At 42.2% G+C, this 24,698-nt stretch overlaps 1 protein-coding gene across 2 annotated transcripts; it reads right to left on the reverse strand.

Moving 5' to 3' along the window:
• Nucleotides 1–24,495, reverse strand: khdrbs1b (KH domain containing, RNA binding, signal transduction associated 1b). Of its 2 annotated transcripts, XR_010014758.1 has the most exons (11): nt 24,241–24,495; nt 16,236–16,357; nt 14,584–14,700; nt 9,638–9,784; nt 9,139–9,257; nt 7,013–7,223; nt 6,814–6,881; nt 4,994–5,052; nt 4,305–4,495; nt 2,377–2,437; nt 1–1,665 (listed from the first exon to the last, which is right to left on the reverse strand). XR_010014758.1 is itself a non-coding variant. In XM_063010110.1 (9 exons), the coding sequence occupies exons 1-9, from the start codon at nt 24,332–24,334 to the stop codon at nt 4,389–4,391; spliced, it is 1,044 nt and encodes a 347-aa protein (XP_062866180.1). In that variant the 5' UTR covers nt 24,335–24,495; the 3' UTR covers nt 3,324–4,388. The 2 variants fall into 2 exon arrangements, 1 of the variants encoding a protein (XP_062866180.1); XM_063010110.1 differs by lacking the exons at nt 1–1,665; nt 2,377–2,437 and having other exon boundaries at nt 3,324–4,495.
• Between the last annotated feature and the right edge of the window lie 203 nt (nt 24,496–24,698).

A 24,698-nucleotide genomic window follows, 5' to 3' on the forward strand; every position in this document is an offset into this window, starting at 1 on the left:
TTCAGACTTTAGACTTTTATTATTCATTGAAAAACACTTTTAAATGTTAGACATTAAATTGCTATTACACACAAACAAGCGGCTCACACTTTTCTTTGGTGCAGAAGTAAAACAAATGACCCCGATGAAGATCAGAACCTGAACACCAATCACCCCTAAAATCTGTTTTTCTAAAAAAAATAGAGGCAGGGTTTGGCGGGAGGGAAATGATGCAGGGCAGTTAGGTAAGGGTTTGAATCTCAGCTGTGCCACCAAAGATGCAGGGCAGCCAACAGACACAATTGGCAAAATCTGCGGGAGGGAGGTCGGACATTTGAGTCCCCAGTTGGCTGCTGCGTAAAGCTGTACCGTGATTGGTTCTAAAGCTCTGTATGAGGCTTCACCGCTGGCCAGAGTACAAGCAGTGTAAAAACAGTACTTGGCCCTCATGTATGGCTATTTATTTATTTATTTATTTAGATGTTTCACACCATGCTTACACAGTGGTTATACTCACGGCAGGAAAGGTAGGTAATTCTCATGTTTTAGTTTATAGTCCTCGTCAAGTGTTGTTCTTATACACCGTCCTAATATTGTGTTGGTCCCCATTTTGCTGCCCCACAAGCAACAAACTGCGATGCACTATGTATCCTGACACCTTCCTATCAGACCCAGCATTCACTTCTTCAGCAATCTGTTGTATCGGACCCACGTGCATCAATGAGCCTTGGCCACCGATGACCCTGTCGCCGGTTTACCACTGTTCCTTCCTTGGAACACTTTTGATAGATACTGACCACTGCAGACCGGGAACACCCCACAAGAACTGCAGTTTTCCCCCATTTTTCCTGCTTCTAACATCAACTTTGAGGATCAAATGTTCACTTGCTGCGTAATATAAGAGATGAAGAGATAATCAGTGTTATTCACTTCACAGGTCAATGGTCATAATGTTATGCCTGGTCGATGTATATTGTTCTTATATGTTGTTCTTAAAATGCGCTTTTTTATACCTTCTTTGGTATTGCAATAGATTGTCGTTGCTGCAAGTTTTAAGGACATTCAGTTAGTATATGTTTGATAGAAACTGGTATATGGCAGGTATCAGAGAGCTGTGTGTCTAGGGAAGCGGTGCAAGCATGAGGAATTCTGAAAGCAGCCGGGAATTGGAAACGCCTAAATTGGGGAGGGAGGGGGGTTGCTTGGCTATAAAGGTCAAAAACCCAAATCATCGAACAGTCTTAACCTAGACCCCACATAAGTAAAAGCACAATATAAACAGTCATTTCCAGAGCTTATTTTTAATACATGAGCTTTAGAAATGCCTTATTGTGGCAAACGTAGGCACCGGAAACATCACAAAGACCACAATGACCCAGACATTTCCAATAAGCGACCACATACATATCGGACATACACAGCAAACTCTGTAGAACAAGTAAAGCTCTCTCCGCTCCGGCTCAATAAGTGCCTGCTGCTGCATGATCTGGCAGCACCAAGCCGGGCATCGATTTCCTTTTGCTCTCCTTTATAAGCCGATGCGCCGCCGCACTCCGCTAGCACTCCGCTCCAGCGTACTTGAAAGGCGTCCGACAGAACTTCAGTTAAGACTCCGTGTCTGCAGAAGTGAACGTTCTCGGTGTCTGAATGAAGGTCCACTTCTATATGGCAAATCAACAGTCCACCCTGCAGGAGAGGATCGAATATAGTAAAAATAGCCGGTGCAGCAGGACAGCAGAAAGAGAAAAGACAGCAGGACAATATACACGCTTATACACACAAAAAAATGGGACGGTCTACAGCTCAGATAGAACTCGTGAAACCCACTGACACAGTGCTGGTTCAGCTAGTCAGGTACAGGCCAGGGACGAGCTGTTAATTTATTTACAGGACTAAAGGACTTATTTTTTATTTTATAAGGATTTTAACATCATATTTTACACATTTTGATTACATTAATGACAGAACAGGTAGTTACTGGTTACACAAGATTCATCAGTTCAACTTTAAAGTCAAACACAGTCATGGACAATTTTGTATCTCCAGTTCACCTCACTTGCACATCTTTGGACTGTGGGAGGAAATCGAAGCTCCCGGAGGAAACCCAAGGAAGGGAGAACATGCAAAAAGGATCAGAAAGGACTCGGACCGCCACCGTGCCGCCCGGCCTTTTTTTTTTTAGTAGGCATGACTACACAGTTGTTTACTAACAGGACACAATCACATACACAATCTGGGTAAAAGGATTTGGGGAATTGCACCAATACCAGTTTAATGGCAGCAACGTTAAATAGTTTAAACCGTATGAAAAACCCACGTGTCCCTCAATAGCACCTGATATCACCTGAACCAGCATCGTGTCAGTGGAAAAGTGCATTACGATAAAACCTCACCTACCTGAGAAGGAGCGATCACGTGAAACCTGATTCCATTCCAGGGTTTCTCAGGGAAGCACCTCCTACAGAAAGAAGACAGACGTTTAGCTCTGCATCAAGCAACAAACCATTCAAACAGAAGAAGCACATGCATCTACAGAAGCAGATACAGGTCATGCAACCCAGGCTTAGAAATATCAGATTCCAAAACGTTACGTTCAATTCGGCAAAGGAAAAAAAAAAATAGCAGCTTTCAGACGCTGATCGACTTAATAAAACTTTTAGAAAGAGTTGCATTACACATCTGATCTGATACTAATCTGAGTTAGTCTATCATATATTGGTTTAATTCTTTTTTTATATAAGACAGATCTACAACTGCATTTAAATCAATTTCATTTACTTTTATTATTATTTTCCTGACTGAACAGTTTAATTCATTATACGCCAAGAGGTTCAACATTTAAACATTTAGGGTTAGCGCTACCTTTACAAAGCTGCACTGAAGGTTTAGCAGTCCTCTCCTTTCCCTCCATCATTACTTACATTAAGAAAAGCAAAATTAAACTTGACAAATCTGGAAGCTAAACGTTATTAAACTCAAGTTATTAAATCAGACCAAAAAATAAGATTGCATTCAAGAAAAGTTTTATACATACCCAAGCATCGAATGCTTAGCTGTCTAAAGACATTAGGAAGCTATCCGGGTTATTTTAAAAGGCACAGGGTCTTACCTCTAGGATCCTTTTTAAGTATAAAGAGAGAGAGAAAGATTAAAGTGCTGCTTTTATTCAAATGAAACACTCTGAACAGTCCTTTAGTGGCGTTTACATCTCCAGCCTACATGCAGCGTTTTAAGATTTAAGATCTGTTTTGAAGAGGAAGAAAGATCGTAACTTAAGGTTATCAGGTTATTTAAAAGCTTTTAAGAAGATTGAAACAGAAAATCAACCACGGTTAAAAGCTTCATACAAAAAACAATCTAGGCTTTATTGACAACTGCTGCAAAAACATTTCCGGACAGATTTAGTTACCTATTTATTAGGCAAGCGTACACAGGTAGCATATCTGCATTTTATGGAGAGGATACAGAGACTACGATGGCAGTACGTACAGTTCGGGTGGGTTCGATCTTTGTTTTTTTTAATTAATATTATGTACAAGAGGTTCTGAGTTAGCTGCAGGATCCCTTTACATTAGAAAGAGACGACCCTGGTAGAGATTGTTGTCCCAATCCTTGTTAAACAGTTTGTGCATGCAGTTTATAGAACATTAAGAATTTGACTTATTTTAGGTGTTAAAAACAAAAATCCAAACACAGGGTTTTTACTTTTTACAAAAACAGATCCGAAGAGCCATTATTAATTTTAACAAATAAAGGATTTGAGGACAGTCCATCTCAACAGTGTCTATTAGGGCTATATTTCAAAACTCTAAAATATAATGGAAAAAATATATAATCGATATAAATATTTGACTCCTACGTCTAGATTTAAATTTTAAAACTATTTAAAGCAAAGGAATTATAATATCCATAATTGTTGGCAATGCCATAAGTTTTCCTTTCCTTAATTAACGATCTTAGCATGATTTAACATAATAATGATTTAATGGGCGTTTACATTTCATATTAAAATATTGATCAGAATTTTGAAATGTAGCCTAATGGGAATCTGCAACTCATCAACATTTATACATTTGTTAAGCTTCCTGTGCAGTTAAATAGTTTAACCAAACCACTGAAAAACCAAAATAAAATAACAATGCAAAAAATAAAAGCAAAGAGATTAAAAGCAAGGGGAGATTAGCAATAAAAAAATAGAAAAAGAGAACAGGTCTAAAACTGTCTTGGACTTCCAATCAAGTCTTGAAGTGTTCAGGAGCGGCGAATTCAGGTTCCCTTTAAAAGTGTCCATAGATCAAATGCATAACTGAAAGGCAGACAATTACTTTTGTCGGGCTGCGGAAAGCGTGAGCTGCCGCGAGAGACAGTCATCGTACGGGAGCGTTAGGAATGATGACATTGACAGGAGTTCAGTATCGTCCGTATGGGGCTTCCCTGTACGCCCCCTTCACTGGTCTCTGAGCGGGCGCTTTTCCTCCGCCGGTCACGCGCTGTGTTCCGTTCCAGTCGTCTTGAGCTAGGAGTGGAAACGCACACGGTTTAGTCAGAATCCCTACACCAGAAGGAACAAACCCAACCCATCGTTTAATACCGACATGCTCATCAAAGGACTAGCAAATAGTGTCAATTAAGCCTTACGCTTGAAATTGTGGATAAGTGTCCTTTTTTTTTTAAGCCGTTTCACTTAAAGCAAATCAATTTAGGATCTTCAGGACCGGTCTAGTTGGCCATTCGAATGTGTGGGGGGGGGCAGTTTCACAGAGCTTAGCATGACTCTCCATACGCAGTAAGGCTCTATGTGGCAACCCAACACTGTCAGATTATAAGAAACGACAAGAGCCCTGACCTCTGCCCCACTGAACAGCTTTGGAATGAACTGGAACATCAGCTGATACTTTCTTGACCAGCATCAGTGCCTCAATGGGACCGAATGGAAACAAATTCCCACAGACATCTGAGAAGTGCAACCAACACGCAATGCTAGTAATGATATAATAATAATTATAATGCTTACCATAATTTTCATATCCCTCTTGTGCCTCTCCATGTCCATAGTCATAATACTCTGTTTCTCTAAAAGAATGAATGCACAGTGAATACGCTGCATTTCTACAAGCATTCTTACACAACTAGAAACATTTACTGATACAAAGGCGACAAATATCACGTGATTAAAACGATCTGATCATTAGAAAGGCAATATTACAACAACTTTACTCCAAACCACGTGTGCTATAGTATCATTTGTGTCACTTCCAACATGAAACTGAAGAGTAAAATCAGGTAAAAGCCGTATTGGCAGATTTTTATGGAATGCGTCCTCGCTAATGGACCGATGTCTAGATTTCACTGATCATTCCAGCTGACCAGAGAAGATATGTGCCGTTATGACAAATTCAGACATAAAAATGCCATTCGAGTTCAACTCTCAGAAGTGCTACAGGCCAGGTGAGAAAAATAAATGCACGTGCGAGGACGTTCGGGTGGTGCGGTGGTCTAAAAGAATCTGATATTGAATTGCACTGATAGAATACATATCCCTTACGACATATCCAACATCTTCGTCATGCTTAATTTCTTTCTATCTATCTAATGCACCTCTAGTGGCTGTTTGTTTAATTCTGAACGCCATGTCAGCTGCTATGGCTATTATCATGGATTGCTAATAGATTGTCTTTAAATGTCAACATGGTGGGTCAATTTGCTTTCCTTAATTGTGCTTATGGTGATTTTGTGTTTGTGTAACTATGAGGGTTATAACTTAAATTCTTGGAAGTAATTGCACTTACTAAATGCCAATTAAGCAGTTTTTGGGGAGGTACTGAGGTGAAATTTCCTTGTAGCTGTTCGTATTGTAGAATTTTGTTCTAATGGTTTATCTGTTGGCATGAGTAGAGGACGTGTTTTAACAGAAGTTCTTGATCCACAGAGGGGCCAAGTGGGGGCCTGGTCTCCTTTTAGCAAGTACATATAGGTCAATTCAGTGTGTCCTATGCAGCATCTTGTGTAGATACTTCGTTCCAGTTGTTTGTGGGGTATAGAGCTCTATCCATTTTTATGCATTTTGTTGGTGGTATGAGTTTCCCATACTTTTTTGCCAAGCTGCTGGGGTGTATGCTTGTATAAGTGGTCTGCGATCGGATGGCGGCACCTCTGCTGCCTATGGAAGGGAAGGTCACTATGCCATCTCCAGGACTGGAGTGTAGCCTTAGCTGATTCTACCCACATGATACGGCTTTAATGTGTTCGGTATCAATCATGCATACTAACAAGTATGGGCAGCAGATTCACAATCTGGAAATGGAAATCACTAAACTGGGGACTGGGGGGTGGCGAGAAAAAAGGAACATAAATGTGCCGTCTTGCTTGCATTCGCCTTGCTTGTCTTCTGTCAGTCCCGAATGTGCGCTCAGTGTGGTAAAGGAACGACTTTTACAAATAAAGAAACACCGTACAGGTGCACAGCAACAAAATTCATGTTAGAACTGAAATCCCACTTGAAACTGGTTGTGTTTTATATCAGTATATCAGTTTTTTGGAAGCATGTTTTGGAACACAACCTTTGCTATTATGAAGACTGTTAAATTCCTTTCATATCTCCAGCAAAAACCTCAGATCAGAGTTAATATAAGTCTGAATCCTGATCCCTGAAAGCAGCCTGGAACATCTCTACCTGAAGAGCAGAGGAACGTGTGCAGGTCAGGTGGTGTCTAGTTCGAAGCCGACCGGCTATAACCTGGTATGTTAATTCCTGCTGTTGATTAGCCTCATTAATTAAACAGACTGGCCTTGTGGAGTCGTTCTGAGCGAGTAATGAACGGCGCTTGAACTCACCCCTGTGCTTGACTGTAATAGCTGTCGTAGGATTCGTAGCCGGCCTCCGCGTAGCTTTCGTCGTAGGACTGGAGAGTAAAACGGAGAGAAGACGAAGAACGTGAAACACCCGGTGTTGTCGTTAGGATTTAGGACTTTGCAGAGCAGAGCCGAGCGCACACGGCGACAAAGCTCCGCCGAGGTCAGAATTAAATCTTACATAATCTTCATAAGACTCGGCTGGAGGGCGGGGCGGCGGAGGGGGCATCCTCTGCGGTCCGGGAGCTGGTGCACGGGCGCGGTTGACAGCACCCCCTCTGCCGGGCTGGGCCGGCGGGACTCCTCTGGCTGCTGGCCCACCTCTCACGGCTCCACCTCTCGCAGGACCTCCACGAGGAACACCACCGCGCATGGGTGGCATGCCACGCCCCCTAAAAGATCAATCAGGGCTGATTTAATAAATACTACACTTAAAATGAAGCTTTGTAACATGAGATCTAATGTTTCCAATCAAAGAAAGAAAATTATGATGAAAATATATTAAAGTAAGAGGTGCAAATGTATTCAATTATTCTGACTGATAACTGAGCATCATTAGCGTTAAGCTACAAGCTTACAGCAACACTTTGAGAAAATTAATCACAGAATTTCACGTCAACGCGGCTTCAGGCGTTATTGCATAATTTACTGATTTATTTATTATGATTTAACGTCATGTTTTACACACTGTGGTTACATTCGTGACAGGACAGGTAATTACTGCTTACACAAGATTCATCAGTTCAAGATTAATATCAAACACACTCATGGACAATTTATTATCTCCAATTCACCTCATTCGCACGTCTTTGGACCGTCAAAGGAAACCCACACAGACACGGGGAGAACATGCAAACTCTGCACAGAAAGGACCCAGACCACTCCACCTGGGAATCCAACCCAGGATCTTATTGCTGTGAGGTGACAGTGCTACCCACCGTGTCACCAGTTTACCACCAGGACAGCTTATAGGCCATTTCATTGCATAACTGACAGGTTTGGGTGTAGATGTCATTTACATTTTCAGCATTTAGCAGACGCCTTTATCCAGTACTGTGACAGTATTATCTAAGCAATTGAGGGTTAAGGGTCTTACTCAAGGGCCCAAAAGTGGCAACCTGGCAGTGGTGGGGCTTGACCCAGCAACCTTTGGATTACTAGTCCAGTACCTTAACCGCTAGGCTACAACTGCCCTATAATGTTTTTTATTATGGGTGCTATACACAGTAGGCGTCTTTCAAGGTGGTAAATGATGCAATCTGTTCATAAATGCTTGACTGTAAGGGGAGTTTGGCAGGTTTTGCAGTGTGAGGTACCCTCACCCCTTATTGGAGGGAGTGTTTTAACACTGTATGGCCAATACACCATGTCATGCATGTGACTTGGTCCAATCTATCTTTGAAATAGTCTATAGTCGTTCTGCTTTTTTTATTGGGGTCGGCCTCATGCGTGCGTATGGTTAGTTTGTTGTGACTGTCTGCCACACTCGTCTAGCCATCTGTTCATAACGCAGAAAGTCAATGCCAGCTTAGAATCGGTTGGTGAAGTCCTACAGTAGGTAGCTATCATTATTGCATAAACACAGAAAGAAAAGTGGAAAGTAAACGCGACTCAGGATGAAACTGGTATCTCAAAGCTACTCAACAGCAATGCCAAAGTCAGAAGGGTCCCAAAATATCCCAATCATGTTTGTTAAAAACCATTATGATTTATTCCTAAAACACTATCACAGCATGCTCACTAGGGATGTAACGATGCACCACAAGACAGGTAAAATTCACATGTGTAACGATTTAAATCCGTTTACATGTATAATGAATCAATATTCACTTTAAAAAGCAGAGGGTGGTCGCCTGGTCGACGTCACTACAGGGTTGCCAGGTTCGGAATTTTCCAGCCAAATTTATTTATGTGAAGATACTTTATTTGTATTATTCATTTATTTATTTAATGTGGGATTTATTTCATTTCAGTTTTGTACCTACATTAAGTTTGTACCTACGTCAAAAAAAGGACATTATTCATTATTTAGATAAATAAAAGATGAGCACAAATACAGTTTTTTTTTAAAAGAGAAATAATAAAAGGAAACTTTTTTTAAAATTTAATTTTGTTTAAAAGAAATTGGGGTGAAAATTGTATCGTGAACCCAGTATCGTAAATCGCATCGTGAGTAGAGTGTATCGTTACAGCCCTAATGCTCACCATAGTGATTCTGGTCTAAAGCACAACCTCCATGCATGTTGCACATGGAGTAACTGCCAATCTGTCTATGCAGTCTTTAAAAACACAGTGCATGTGTGATACCTGGGTGGTCCTCCACGGCCTCTGGTGAGCGGGCCTCCTCTGCCCCGGACGCTGTGTTCGCTGCCGTTCAGATAACCCATCTCCATGAACTGTTCCTGGCAAATTTCATCCATCAGGTCCTACAGAACAAGCACACGGAGAGGAAAATCCAATCAAAGACAGAAATGATTAATAATAGTGGATTCTGACCATGAGGGTAGGGCGGGGTGAAGGAAGGGAGGAGATGGAAGGTAGAGATAAACCAGGACCATCAACACACAAGATCTGAACCTTCCATAAGCAAGAGAACAGTCACTAATGATCTAATAATGCCATCACGCACAGCGCAGAGATGATTTATCAGATAAAGTATTAACCTCTAGCCGTGGGCAGAAGCAGCGGAGCTCTAATTTAACCCCGTAAGTGGTTAATCAGCGCTGAACACTGACCTATTTGGGTGTAATAAATGAGACATAACCCATTCTCAATCAGCAGGAGAAATGTTTCCATCGGTACTTACAGGGAAGAGGAACTTCTTGATCTCCTCCATGGCGTTAGCCATACGCATGTAGGCTTCGGGCGCAGGGGCGAACACCTCGATAAACACGTGGAGCTCCATAGACAGGTGGGCGTACTTGGGCTCGCCGCTTTGCCGCAGGTCCTCCTCCTGATAAACGCATTAAAAACAAATATATTCTGTTAGATTTCATCAGAGCTTCGTCTCAACGAGGCTGCAGACGGCAGTAATCAGATCTGATGGACGCTAAACAGAGCAGCATCTGCGAGTCAGCGCATTGCATCACCGTCGCCGCGTCAAGGGATAAACGTGAACCGAAGCTGGCGGCTTTCTGCGCGGCTGTCGGACATAACGGCCTCTCGACCGTCCGTCCACACGAGACGGTAACACCGCAGGATCGAGTTTCAATCCGTGAGTTCAGTCGTTTTATTAGGTTCACCAGTACATGTGATGCCATCACTCGCTTTAATCACCATGCCAGTAAGTTTATTTCTGGATCGAATTAAATCCTCTAATGAAGCGGCTGAAGTGGAGAAGTGGAGCTCCGATATGAAACCGCACTCGAACCTAAAAGTCTGGAGAAACCTGAGAAGCGGTTCAGCTTGGATGTGGGTGGGATTCGAGTCCCACCAACGCATGACCGAAACTTAATTTTAGAACCCGAGCCCTGCTCCCTTGACTCAAAGAAACAGCAGCAATTAAAACAGGCTGTGTTCCAAACCGCTCCTTGATGTATTAAATATAATAACAAACCAGCTGTGTGTGAGAAATAGATCTTGCATTTCTGATTCAGCTCAACGTTTTCCGTAATCTTGAGCTTTGCACGCTCTCATGCTTGCATAAAAAATTCACAAACAAGCTGCTACAGCAGTTAGAGAAAGTCAAGCGCGAACGACGACGAGCAAAAACTCCCTTAAAATTGAAAGAAACCTTGAGATGAACCAGACTTAACAGGTGGCGCAGCGATAAAAACTCATGCTGGAACCAGAGCTGGATCTTGAATACATCGTATCGAATCTCAGCTCTGCCTGCCGGCTAAGGCCGAGCGGCCACATGAACAACGATTGGCCTGTTGTTCAGATATGGGCGGGACTAAGCCGGATGGGGTCTCTCTCTCATAACTGGTGCAATTACGACCTCTGCTGGCTGATTGATGGCGCCTGCACAGAGATGAGAAAAGAGTGCTTTCAGGGTGTGTCTCTCCATACACAGGGCTGACCCGAATTGCACTCATCAAAGTGTAGGTGATAAGATGCATATGGCATGCTGCCCACGTGTCGGAGGGGGCGTGGGTTAGCTTCGTTCTCCTCAATCAAAGCGGGTATCGGCATTGGTGGAGAGGAAGCATGACACAATCGGACGTGCTAAAAGGGAGAAAAAAGGGGAGAAAATGCATAAATAAAACACTAAAAAAAAAATACATATCAAATAAAAAAGTGTGTGCAAAGTGTATGAGGGGGCACGGTGGCTCGGTGGGTAGCACTGTCTACATAACTAACTGGGCGTCTACAAATAGCCAAGAATTGAAGGACGGAGAGTTTTAAGGCCCAATGGTGCATGACTGTGGTTAATGAACTAGCAACTATAACGCTTTCCTAGCTTGTTTGTACAGTAAGTAATGTAGCGCCAAGCTAACTGATCATGTTTGTGGAATGAGAATAACAGAGTAAATAGTAGTTTTGGACATCTGAATCATCCATCATCTGAATACAACAAACAGTAAAGCATTACTCATCATGAAGACAAAGTACAGATGTTAAATTTGGAAAGATTTAATCTGAGTAAAAGCATTCTTTAAATCTAGAATAGAAACCAGCAATGAGCTACAGAAAATTCCTGACACAATTACCATTGTGGTAGAAAAATCCAGAAGGCTTTTTTTCACTAGTCTGTGTTACTGGTTTGTGTTGCTTTCTCTGCCCCCTTCGAACCCCTGTGCCTGCTAATCAATCACCAGCCACCACCGGTTCTAGTGCCAAACAGATCAAATTCCCATCATGGCTAAAGGAATCGAATGGACAAACAGGTGCTGGGTGGAGTAAGTAAAGCCCACTGGTGCCGAGCGCACGAGTGGTGAGACGGACCTGAGCCGTGAATGCAGATCCGGGAATTCATTAATATTTCAGCGGTTCATTTAAGTCCCTCATCCATTCCATTTTAACGGTGCGCCATTAGCACAGGCCTAGCATCAACATCAACATCAACAGATGTGCAGTGAGACGCAGGACGAGATGCAAGCAAATCCACAACTGGAAGTTATTTCATTACTTTACTGCCTTAACCAGCATGCAAAACCGCCTAATAAGCAGCTCCAACCACCTAACACTAATGCGTAGCAGAAACAGCTCTGTCCAACCGAGACATGGACTCCACAAGACATCTGAAGATCGTGACACATTCATTTACAACAGCTCCTCTGTTGGTCTGTTCCAGATGCCATACCCTTCATGTCGTCTGCCCAACAACCTGTCGGGGGTTCATGGCTCAGACCATTTTCATAACCATCTGTCCCTTATCAAGGTCACTCAGGTCTTTATGCTGACCAGATCTGCTGCATTCAACATCTAAACAACAAGAAACTACTATCAGGCCGACATTTCATATACCCCAGGTTTTAGTGAATGACTCTGTTTTTATAAACAAGGTCAAGCAAGCCGACGTTGGGGACGAAAAAGCTACAGCCCAGCGGAGAGCGAAAACGCCTCTCCTGCTGACTGGGATGACCGCCAGCTCATTTGAATGTCATTTAACCACCGTAGGATGACCTCAAGTGCACTGGGGGCAAAGTGGACCACAAGGACGGTTAGAAAAGGGCTCCTAGGGGCGGGGCTGAAGTGGTGCCAAGCTGAAAAAGCCCATGTTTATTAGTTGTTTGTTTGTTTGTTTATTAGAATTTTAATGTCATGTTTTACACTTTGGTTACATTCATGACAGGAAACTGTAGTTACTCATTACACAAGACTCATCAGTTCACAAGGTCATATCGAACACAATCATGGACAATTTTGTGTCTCCAGTTCACCTCACTTGCATGTCTTTGGACTGTGGGAGGAAACCAGAGCACCCGGAGAAAACCCACGCAGACACGGGGAGAACATGCAAACTCCAAACAGAAAGGACCCGGACCGCCCCACCTGGGGATCGAACCCAGGACCTTCTTGCTGTGAGGCGACAGTGCTACCCACTTAGCCACCGTGCCGCCCCCCATGTTTATTAGTAACATGAAATTTCTGAATACGAAAGGTTTTGTTCTGTCATGAAACCTGAAGGTGATGGGGTTTCAAGTAGCAACCTTATGAATTATTAATCCAGTGCCTGAACCAGCAAGCTATTACTGCCCTTCTTATTTACTGTACAGGTCAAGAGTTGTAATGTTGACCAGTACCAAAGCCGCTTTGCCATTTGGCCCTCTTGTAAAATGCTGATAAATAATAATGGAAATGACAACTACAGCAGCGTAGCAACTATGATTTTACTCAATAAGACTGTAGATGACATTTACGTCCTTTTCAGACTGAAATCCCATACAAATCATGGGTCCCTTAACCAGTCACGACAACATCACTCGGTGCAATAAGTAAGTGTGAAAGGAGCTTAACATTACAGATTACAGGTTCACAAACAGCCAATTCCAGAATCCCTGTTTGCATTTTCAAGAAGGCAAAACCACAATCGATACAAATCTGCAATTTAGACTCCAGTAAAACACTCGGTCTGATATAAATTGTGAACCGACCAATAAAACACAGATCTAAATTAACTAAATTAACAGCACTACTCTACTTAAGTCAAATCGAATTTATTTGTATAGCACTTTTTACTAGAGATGTAACAATACACCCACAATGCAATGTGATTCACGATACTGGGCTCACGATACAATTTTTTCCAGATTTTTTGTTTTATTATTTCTCCTAAAAAAATAAAATAAAACACTGTATTTGTGATTCTTTTATTTATCTAAATAATGAATACCCTTTTATTTCTGAGGTAGGTACAAACTATGCAAAACAATTTTGAATTAAGCCCAATTTGGCTTAAAAACACCCGAATCTAGCAACTGGGCGTATAGTGCCAGTGACGTCAACCAGGCGAGGTGTATAGCGCCAGTGCCCTCTGCTGTTTAAAGTGAATATCGATTCATTTTACATGTCAAATTGATTTGAATCGTGGAATCAGAATTTTTGAATCGGTTATTAACCGTCTTGTGGTGCATCATTACATCCATACTTTTTACAGTAAGAAACTACACAAAATCTAGGACCCAATACCCTGTAGAGCGATCCAAGCGTGACAATGACAAGAAAAAACTCCCTTAATATTACACTTAACAGGGACCTCCATCCTCCTTGGGTGGCCTGGAGGACAATCTGATTGAATTGCAAAGTGTATGAATGTAAAAGCACACTATAATTATCATACTAAATACAGAACTTTCAATAAAACTAAAAATAGAAGGTTTATGCTTTCTATAAACGGTTGTACAAATCCAAGATTTAATTCTGATAAACAGAACACATGGAAAGTACTGGTCATAAATTTAAGGAGAAATATGATCTTTTAGACAGGCCAGTGTTATTTTTATTAAGGTCAAAATCTGACTTTATCAACGTAAACATGTGTCTTCAATAATCATACAGAAAACCTTGAAGAATCCAGAACACAGTAGAGCTTACTGATCTGCAGTAACTTTTAGATCTGATAAACTGCCTGATTTATACCATGAACAAAAAACATGATCCATTAATGCTGGATTTAAATCCTGAAGTCAAACATGTGATCTATCATCACATCTGTACTGCTTGACAGTTACTAATACTAAGAACTTAAGTACATCCAACCCCTGTTTTATAATTATAATCTATGGTAGATAAAATGCCTTTATTCGTAACACCTACACAAACACGTGTACAGTACAACAAAACGCTTTTTCCTTTGCGCATATTTACCTTGGCTTTGTCTCGCATGGATCCCTTCCCCAGCACTGAGATCTTGGCACCGGTTTCCTCCTGCAGTCTCTTGATGGTGTTCCCCTGAGGTCCAAGAATCTTCCCAACAAAGTTAAACTGCAAAGAACACAAGCGTGATTAAAACTCCATCCATAGAGAGAAGAAAGCTCGCTCCCGCTCTCGCTCTCGCTCGGCCGGGCTGACTAACTGGCTGGCTGGCTTGATAAATTTGGTTTGTGATCTGGAAATTATGAAATGAAATGCAAAGCTAATTGAAGGCCGGAGGCACTGCAGTACACCGAGGGCACTTTAATGCCGTGGACGCAATCAATCAGGGGCTCGTTTGAGGGAGGGGCGCTATCGTGGCAGGGCCGCGATCGCAGATGGTGCATCGGAACCCAGACTCCGGTGTGCAACTCTAGTTCATCATGTGTGACCCGTGCAAAATAGCTTCACACTGATCAAGCATTCAGGAAGAGACAAAGCGTTTTACTGACATAAAAATAAGAAACTAAAACCCATAACTGTCTTGCTAAGCACATGCAAATCAGAGATAAGAATGATAATTACTGACTAACTAACCAATAACCAAAAGAAACGTCATCCGTCCATTGATGCCATCAGTGATTTGGCCACTTCCACCCCCAGTGTGCATAAGTCAGTTGTTTACAGGTGTATAAACAAACCAGACCGCACGTTAAACTCGATCAAATACAGCTGATGTTTATTTTCATCAGCTACTTTATCCTGGTCAGGGTCTCAGCAGGTCTGGTTCCACTGGGAAACACTGGGCACAAGGCAGAAATACCTTGAAGAGGGCACCAGCCACCCCCTTCCTTTTCAGACATAGCCAATCACCTACCTGCCTACTGGTATTTGGACACAAACAGGGCTAGTTTGACTGCACTCATTAACAAGTATCTAAAATAAGGCTCATTTTTATGATGATAGGAATGTGTTCCCTTAACCATTAATAACAGGTCTGCCATGAATTAAAAGCTGCTAATACACAGACAATACTGTCCACAGTCAAGCGTCAAGCAAGCTTTATCTTCACTGGATCTATTGTCATGAGCAAATATACCGAATTTAAATAGACCACACAAGTGTATTTAAATCTTAAATGAAGCTACTGTTTGAGCATGAAGAGCAGAGGCTTTGTTCATGCACATCTCTTATATTTCATTTGCCTATTTACCACAGATTAATCCTGGTCAGGGTTGTGGTGGGTCTGGTTTCTCCGAATCACTGGGCACTTTGTGGTAACACCCTCCCCAGACAGGACTCCAATCATCCCAAGACCCCCGACCATCCCAGATACATAAATGTATATATAGCAAATCATGTTTTATGTAGCCACCAACCCGCCGATAGCACCGCTGGGAATACGAACCCTGGATCCCAGCAGTAGTGGTCTAGTGTAATTTCATCTCTTACATGTGTATGGAAACTTCTGACCAACCGTGACTATTTAGTTGCATCAGAAATGTAAATTTGGGCTGGGCGATGGAACGTTTCTGGCTCGATATCCTATACGCCGGGTTTGCTCAGACATTTGAGAACAAAAGCTCTTTGAATTACTGTAAATGAGGGAACACTGTGATCCACACAGCAGGTATGAATTTGCATCGATGTGACAGTGCGACACTGACCTTTGGGTACTGCTTGACTGGAATGAGGACTCGTTCCTTTAGCTTGATGTTCTTTGCAGTAAAAAGATCCAAGTAGGTTTCTGTGTCTTTTTCTGGCTCGTCCTTCTGAACCCGCTCGATTTCTGTAAGGAAAAATAAGTGTCTTTAGTCACGGCAGTCGAGGTTATATGTGAAAGAGCTCATTTGTGAATAAATTAGGAGATTCACGGCTGTTTTATCCACCGTTTCGCAGTTCGAGGGTTAAAACTAGAGAACGACTAGCCTGTCTCTGTCAGCGGATAAACAACAACACAGGAGGCGCCTCTGGCTGAACATAATCTCCGACCGTGCCTTTCAGCCCAAGCCAGAAGTGTATCAGCCGAGCGTTCTGAGGGCGTCCAGGGAGCGCAGCAGTCAGTAAACCATGAGTATCACTCCAAGTCATTCAAAACCTGCACAGCATCAACAAACTTAAGAACGCTCTACAGGATGCCACACTATATTCACAACACCAGCCAGCAGCGAGTTCGAATAACAATCGAGTCTGTCAAACACACACACACACACACACACACACACGACACACACACACACGACACACAGGGACACGCCAGGAACACAACAAACACTTCAAACACAACACTTTAAACACATTATTATTATTTATGAGTTATTAGGATTTTAACGTCATGTTTTACACACTTTGGTTACATTCATGACAGGACAGGTAGTTACTGGTTACACAAGATTTATCAGTTCACAAGTTTAATGTCAAACACAGTCATGGACAATTTTGCATCTCCAATTCACCTTACCTGCACGTCTTTGGACTCTGGGAGGAAACCCACACAGACACGGGGAGAACATACAAACTTCACACAGAAAGGACCTGGACCATTCCACATGGGAATCAAACCCAGGACCTTCTTGCTGTATGGTATCAGTGCTACCCACCAAGCCATTGTGCCACCCAACTTCAAACACATAAAATAGTAATGGTGTGTATCTACTGGGTAAGTCATTCTCAGGCTGGGTTAAAATGGAAAATTGACATGTGACTGCATATGAATCAAGCAGATTTGCTGTGTTCATCAGCTTAGTTAAGCATGTTTACAGATGAAATGATTTATTTATTTAGATGTTTTATGCCGTGTGTACACAATGGCTATATACACAGCAGGAAAGGTTGGTCATTTTTATCAGTCTATAGCCCCTGCCAAGTGTTGTTTTAGTATGTTTTTTTTTTTTTTTTTTTTTTACCCCTTTTTCTCCCCTTTTAGCGCATCCAATTGTTCAATTAGCATCGTGCTTCCTCTCTGTCTATGCCGAACCCTGCCCTGATGGAGGTGATTGAAGCTAACCCGTATCCCCTCCGAAACACGAGCAGCAGCCAGATGCATCTTTGCCACCCACACATTGACGAGTTGGCGCCACCTAGCGTTGCATGCGGAGAGACACACCCTAAGGGCACCCTCTCCCATCTCTGTGTAAGCGCCTCCAATCAGCCGGCAGAGAACGCAATCGCATTCTGACAGAGAGAGACCCACATCCGGTTCTTTGTCCCACCCCCCACATGAGCAACCGGCCAATCGTTGCTCATATAGCCACTCAGCTTCGAACCGGTAAAGCAAGGCTGGATTCGATACCACGCTTCTCAGAATCCAGCCCCGGTTGCAGCACGTTTCTTTTTACCGCTACGCCACCTGAGCGGCTGTATGTTTTTTTTTTTAGATGCATTCTTTTAGACCAGTGTCTCCAACCACCGGGCCGCAGACCAGTACCGGTCCATGGGTCATTTATTACCGAGCTGCACAGACAGAATAAATAATTAGAGATAGATAGAAAAGCAATTTTCACTGCTTCCATTTCGGGTGTTATTGTCTCCTATCACCCCTAGGTGGGAGCAGAGTCTAATGCAGCGAAAGAAAGCTCATCATTTGTGAGCAGTAAGGTTAAATACTCCCGCCTCCGCCGGGCCGTGAAATTATATCTTATATGAAACCGGTCCGTGATACAAAAAAGGTTGGGAACCACTGATTTAGACCACATTAAATGAGAAAGTGAAATATTTCTCCAGATAAGCAGAGCCAGGGTAGCACAAACTCGCCCTACAGTAACAATCCCAGCAGGCTGATGATCCAAAACATCTGGCTGAGCAAAGACAGCAGAGAAGAGAGATTTCCTGCTGGAGAAACAGCTCATATTCCAGCGAACATTTCCGAACCTCCAAGTGCCAAGACACGTCAGAAAAATGTTGTTCTTTTGTTTTTTATTACTTGTCCAGTTGTTTCACAAGCAGCACTGCTGGCTGAACTATAATTTATACAGTGTGTACCATCCTGCCCAGTCTTACAAAAGAATGATACAATAAAGGACTTGACTGTCCTATCAATCTATCTATCTTTTAACGCCGTGTTTAATCTTGTGAGTTACATTCATGTCAGGAAAGGTGTATGTACGTATTTGTATCCGTTAGGTAGTCTCTGGTATTATATATGCATTCCTAATTTAGTAAAGTTCAAAAGTTTTTGTCTTTCCAAGGTTAAAAATGTCTTTCATTGTTCCAGCTATTGAGAATTTTTGTCTTTCCCTGTGGTATTTAGGGCACTCAGTTAGTATGTGTTTAATCGTGATGGGTAATTGGCAGGATTCGCATTGTGGGGCATCCTCCACCTTTATCAAGTAGGAATGTGTAAGTCTGGTGTGTCCAATGCGACATCTTGAGTAGATAACTTGATCTTTACGTTTTCCTGGGTATGATTTCTGGCGGATTTTAAGTCAGGGTATATTTCATGAAGCTTGTTCTGTGTTAATGTGTTCCATTCTGTCTGCCATTTGCTATATTTAGTTTTACTAGAGGTATGGTGTCTGTTGTTGGAAGTTTGAGGTTGACGATCTGTTCTTGACTTGACTGTCCAAAAGATTAAAATGATATGATATTTTAGCATATTGAGCGATTATATTTAGTCACTGAAATTAAACCTGGTGTTTGTAAAAGCATAAAAATGGAACATTAAACGATTAGCTGCAGTAATTGCGATTAGCTCAAATCGTACTCGCTAATGAAACCACCAGACGCTTAATCCCAAAAGAAATCCCATTTTCCAAATTAGGCAATGAATAGTGTGTCAGACAGTTATTTCACAACACTGACATACGGTACAGTGAATTTCAGATAGCCAACATTTCCAGTAGACCTGGAGCTGAAGGAAAATCTACATGCTTTGTTTGTTTATTAGGATTTTAATGACAGTAGTTACTGGTTACACAAGATTCACCAGTTCATAAGATCATACCAAACACAGTCATGGACAATTTTGCGTCTCCAATTCACCACACTTGCACGTCTTTGGACTGTTGGAGGAAACCGAAGCATCCAGAGGAAACCCACGCAGACACAGGGAGAACATGCAAACTTCACACAGAAAGGACCCGGACCGCCCCACCTGGGGATCGAACCCAGGACCTTCTTGCTGTGAGGTGACAGTGCTACCCACTAAGCCACCGTGCTGCAGAGAATCTACATGGTAAAAACCAGGTTGGTTTATGCGTTTAGAAAAGCCAATGTAATAGTAAGGGAAATTTTAAGGTAAATAAAGTCTATCATTTTAATTCTACATGTTAATACAGGTTTAAAATTCTATTTCGACAGCTCGTATGAAAATATAAATGAAACTGCAATTTAGCAGTAAGTCAGTCACACTGCTAACATCACTCATCCATCTGTTCAGGAAAAAGGCACAGCCCTTAACAGTCATGGTAGCCCTTAACATTACTGTATGAGAAGGTTCTCTCTTCAGCCAATAACTTCAAAACATACTAGCCGGACTACCCTAAATTACAGCATTACTTGCTCAGGTTAGCTCGTTTGCCTTTTGACTAGATAAGCCATATAAGCCTGGTTTACCTTCCTAATGGAACAATTAGCAAATATAAAGATGTGTTGTACAATCAGCAGAAAACAAGTCTGAATGATGAAAGTCTTAGCCAGTCCTGCAGGGACTACACCAAACTGTGCACATTAGGTAAACATTTGCAGCCTTTGATTCAGATGTTTTTATTCTGCCATGCTTAATAAAAACCACCACAACAACATGCTCTAGCTCACAAGACTGTCTAGATCAAAACACCCTAATCGGACCAATGCACTAACAATGATGTCAAACTGTATGCGGTCATTTTGAAATCCGTCACGTCACGTTACTATTTTAGACGTTATTTGTTTTATAACAAAGTGGTTTTTTTTATTAAAACTAGAACCAGATTACAATGCTTTTATTCACCAAGACGTACAGGGAAGTCTTTGGTGTGGTGCTACATACAAAACAACTCGGGTCAATAACACGCCCAATAAAACAACATCTGATTGAAGATTTGATGTATTGATACTATAATAATAACAATAAATGAAACAGCGTGTGTATGAAACAGAAATAAACTGAATCCTTGTTGCTGGTGACATGGGTGAGTCTTCTATAACTTATTTAATATTGCAACATTAGACCTGTGTGTACTTAATGTGACAAATGAATTCTACAACAAACTAAAGGTACAAAAGATTCAGAGGACAATCCAAACTATATAAAACACTAGTGCACTAGATTAGGTATTTTCTGTATTTTAATGTTACATAAACATTAAGCATCAACACATTTGATGGAATAACCTGACAAAGCTATCCAACACCTTTTCATCAACACTTAATTCTATTATTTCTACCCTATATACCTAAACTCCTTAAAACCCAAATGAATCAACACTGAACCCGCAGCACACTGGATAGTGATCTTAAGATCACTACTGTCAAAACGATGTGAGATTATTGCCAGATATATTGTCTGAATTAATGACACTGTGATATGTATTCAGTATCCAATCATACGGTCAGATGCTTTACAACAGACCTGTGAATACATCAACACATGAGGATAACAGGGAAAACCAAAAATGTGTCAAAAATGATATTGTTTTCATCTTTGCTATTGTAATAAGCTTGCAGACAACTTATGTACGTTAATACATTAATACAAACAATTTAGTTTGATTAATTCCAATGCTCTTTCATCCAACAAAATCATCTTTGGTCTTACTTTTGCAGGAAGCACTTATCCTGACCATAATAAAATTGTTCAGAACACTTCTAAAATGACTTATTTATCTGGACGTAGGTAAGAATTGTGGTCTTGGACAGACAACGCCAACAAAAAAGTTCTGGCTGAATGTGACTGCAGCTACAACGCTGGTCTAAAATCCTCTAATATGAGGATGGTGGAGGAGAACACAAAGCTAACAATTAAGTAGCACTGCGACTTAAACAAGTGATGATTAAAATACTTTGACTTTTTTGAATTTTTCTCATTTATAACAATATGCAAACGTTAGCTTGAGCATTGAGCCCATTGAACAGCAGCAACCGCAGATGACTAGAAGGGAAAAAATCCTTCATCCCTCATGTTTTCCAACCACAAATGGCTCCAATTCAAAAGTCTTGACCTTTTAAACTGTATTTTCCTCGGGAACGACATTGCCATTACTCTGCCCATATATTGATGACGTGATGTGACGGTGTGTTCGCAAGTCTGTGGTTAATCATATGATCAGACACAGAAATAAGAATGTCGGACAGTGTGTCATAAATTCAGACAAGATATCTGTGAATAATCTCATAACGTGTCACAGTGTGTACAGTGTACAGTCTGGCTTTAAGAGGAGCAATAAGAAGGTTTTTCACTGTTTTTCTTTTAAATTAACTCTTGGCAGTCAAAGAAATCAGGTTCATTTCACTTTAACTGGAACTGACAGTATAATGTTAGACCCAGAACCATGGTGTATAAACAGTAAAATATACAAAAGTAAATAATTACAGTAACTTTGAAGAGAACCTCCATACTCAAAGGATGCTCACAAATCACTGGCAATGCATCAAACTCTGAATTAAACAAAAATGGATAAGGATAAATAAAGAAAAACCCGCTGACACACGTTTCCCACGGTTTGTTCTCACAGTTTGTGTGTACAACTCGTAATTATAATATTTTGGACAGCACTTTCCCAGCAAGCTGGAAAACCATCAACACTGAAGAACCCACTAGACTTCATGCTCATTAAAACCTAGCTGGACAGCTTTCAAAATGACGGCAGGATTTAATGTACTTATTTATTTATTAGGACTTCAACGTCATGTTTTACACACTTTGGACAATTTTGCATCTCCAGTTCACCTCACTCGCATGTCTTTGGACTGTGGGAGGAAACCGGAGCTCCTGGAGGAAACCCACATAGACACGGGGAGAACATGCAAACTCCACACAGAAAGGACACTGACTGCTTCACCTGGGAATCGAACCCAGGACCTTCTTGCTGTGTTACCCACTGAGTCACGGTGCCACCACAATGGGTTTATAAAGGCTAAATTATACACAGTACAATAATCTGACCAAAAAGTTTGCGGACACCTATCATCACTTTGAAATTAGTTAAATACATTTCCCTAGTTAACCATTAGTTAAAAGTTTGTATGGCATGCAGTATTGCATAACACTCCCGGAGGAAACCCACACAGACACGGGGAGAACATGCAAACTCCACACAGAAAGGACCCTGCTCTTTCCATCTGGGAATTGAACCCAGGACCTTCTTGCTGTGAGGTGACCCTAGACCAGTTATGGATGTTTCTGGATGGTACCAACCCAGTATGATCAGTGCTAAACATGATGTGCACTATGTAGGACACACAAATCCGTTTTCTACCAGTTTGCATAGTGATGAGTTTCATAACAAGACATTTCACTTTTTCACAACGCAGTCCGATTAAAGTTACTCCTAAAGCTACAATGCATTATATAAAATGCATAAACACAAGACTAAACACTTGCAGATTGCATGTGAGGAGTGATTTATTGATTTCCTCCAATTTACCTCACTTGCACGTCTTTGGACTGTAGGAGGAAACCCACGCAGACACGGGGAGAACATGCAAACTCCACACAGAAAGGACACTGCTCTCTCCACCTGGGAATCAAACCCAGGACCTTCTTTCTGTGAGGCGACAGTGCTACCCACCGTGCCGCCCCGGACTGACTAAAGTTACTCCTAAAGCTACAATGCATCACATGCAATGCACAAAAACAAGCCCAATAACTTGCAGGCTGCAGCTGTGTGATGTGAGGAGTGAGGATGATGGAGTGAGGGTGAGGATGATGGAGTGAGGGTGAGGATGATGGAGTGAGGGTGATGGAGTGAGGGTGATGATGGAGTGAGGGTGATGATGGAGTGAGGATGATGATGGAGTACCTGCGGTGAGAAGTTTCATGTGTGTGATGTGAGGAGTGAGGATGATGGAGTGAGGGTGAGGATGATGGAGTGAGGGTGAGGATCATGGAGTGAGGGTGATGATGGAGTGAGGGTGATGATGGAGTGAGGATGATGATGGAGTACCTGCGGTGAGAAGTTTCATGTGTGTGATGTGAGGAGTGAGGATGATGGAGTGAGGATGAGGATGATGGAGTGAGGATGAGGATGATGGAGTGAGGGTGATGGAGTACCTACAGTGAGAAGTTTCATGTGTGTGACGTGAGGAGTGAGGGTGAGGATGATGGAGTGAGGGTGAGGATGATGGAGTGAGGGTGAGGATGATGGAGTGAGGGTGATGGAGTACCTACAGTGAGAAGTTTCATGTGTGTGATGTGAGGAGTGAGGGTGATGGAGTGAGGGTGAAGATGATGGAGTGAGGATGATGGAGTGAGGATGATGGAGTGAGGATGATGATGGAGTGAGGGTGAGGATGAGGATAAAGTACATACAGTGAGAAGTTTCATGTGTGTGATGTGAGGAGTGAGGGTGATGGAATGAGGGTGAAGATGATGGAGTGAGGATGATGGAGTGAGGGTGAAGATGATGGAGTGAGGATGATGGAGTGAGGGTGATGGAGTGAGGGTGAAGATGATGGAGTGAGGATGATGAAGTGAGGATGATGGAGTGAGGATGATGGAGTGAGGATGATGATGGAGTGAGGATGATAAAGTACCTGCAGTGAGAAGTTTCATGGCGTGGATGAAGGACGCGTCCAGACTGTCTCTCTCCGCCAGCAGCTGCGGCAGGTACTTGTTCTCGCTCTCCATGCTGGACTTGGTTGAATAAAGTTCAATAAAGAGACGTGAAGATGCTCGGAAATCCGCTGGCGAGGCTGCAGAGAATCCACCGCTCCTACAGCTCCCGGATCTCAGGACTCAGAGCGCGGGCGGACAGAGAGAGCTGATCCTGAACACGGAGACTCGGCAATGGAAGAATAATACCAGCAGCGAGCGGGTAAAGGCGCCCTGAGAGCGGACGTGACGACGAAGCTTGCAGAACCGCCTACTTTTGAACGCATGGCGTCGAGGATCAGATTCAGATCCATGCATGATAAAATGATGTGAGTTCCAACACAGGAGCTGAGTGGAATTAGAGGGTAGATAAAGCAACCGAAGTCATAACAGAAGCTGA

The sequence above is a fragment of the Trichomycterus rosablanca genome, chromosome 2 (genome assembly GCF_030014385.1).
Source record: "Trichomycterus rosablanca isolate fTriRos1 chromosome 2, fTriRos1.hap1, whole genome shotgun sequence".
NCBI classification, from domain to species: Eukaryota; Metazoa; Chordata; class Actinopteri; order Siluriformes; family Trichomycteridae; genus Trichomycterus; species Trichomycterus rosablanca.

Excerpts from the sequence above, each read along its gene's own strand:
- khdrbs1b (XM_063010110.1), bottom strand. The coding sequence starts at position 24,334 with ATGGAGAGCGAGAACAAGTACCTGCCGCAGCTGCTGGCGGAGAGAGAC. Across the intron at positions 9,785-14,583 it reads CCATGCGAGACAAAGCCAAG|GAGGAGGACCTGCGGCAAAG; the intron begins GTAAATATGCGC and ends TGCGTTTATCAG. Across the intron at positions 9,258-9,637 it reads TCAAGAAGTTCCTCTTCCCT|GACCTGATGGATGAAATTTG; the intron begins GTAAGTACCGAT and ends CTTGTTCTGTAG.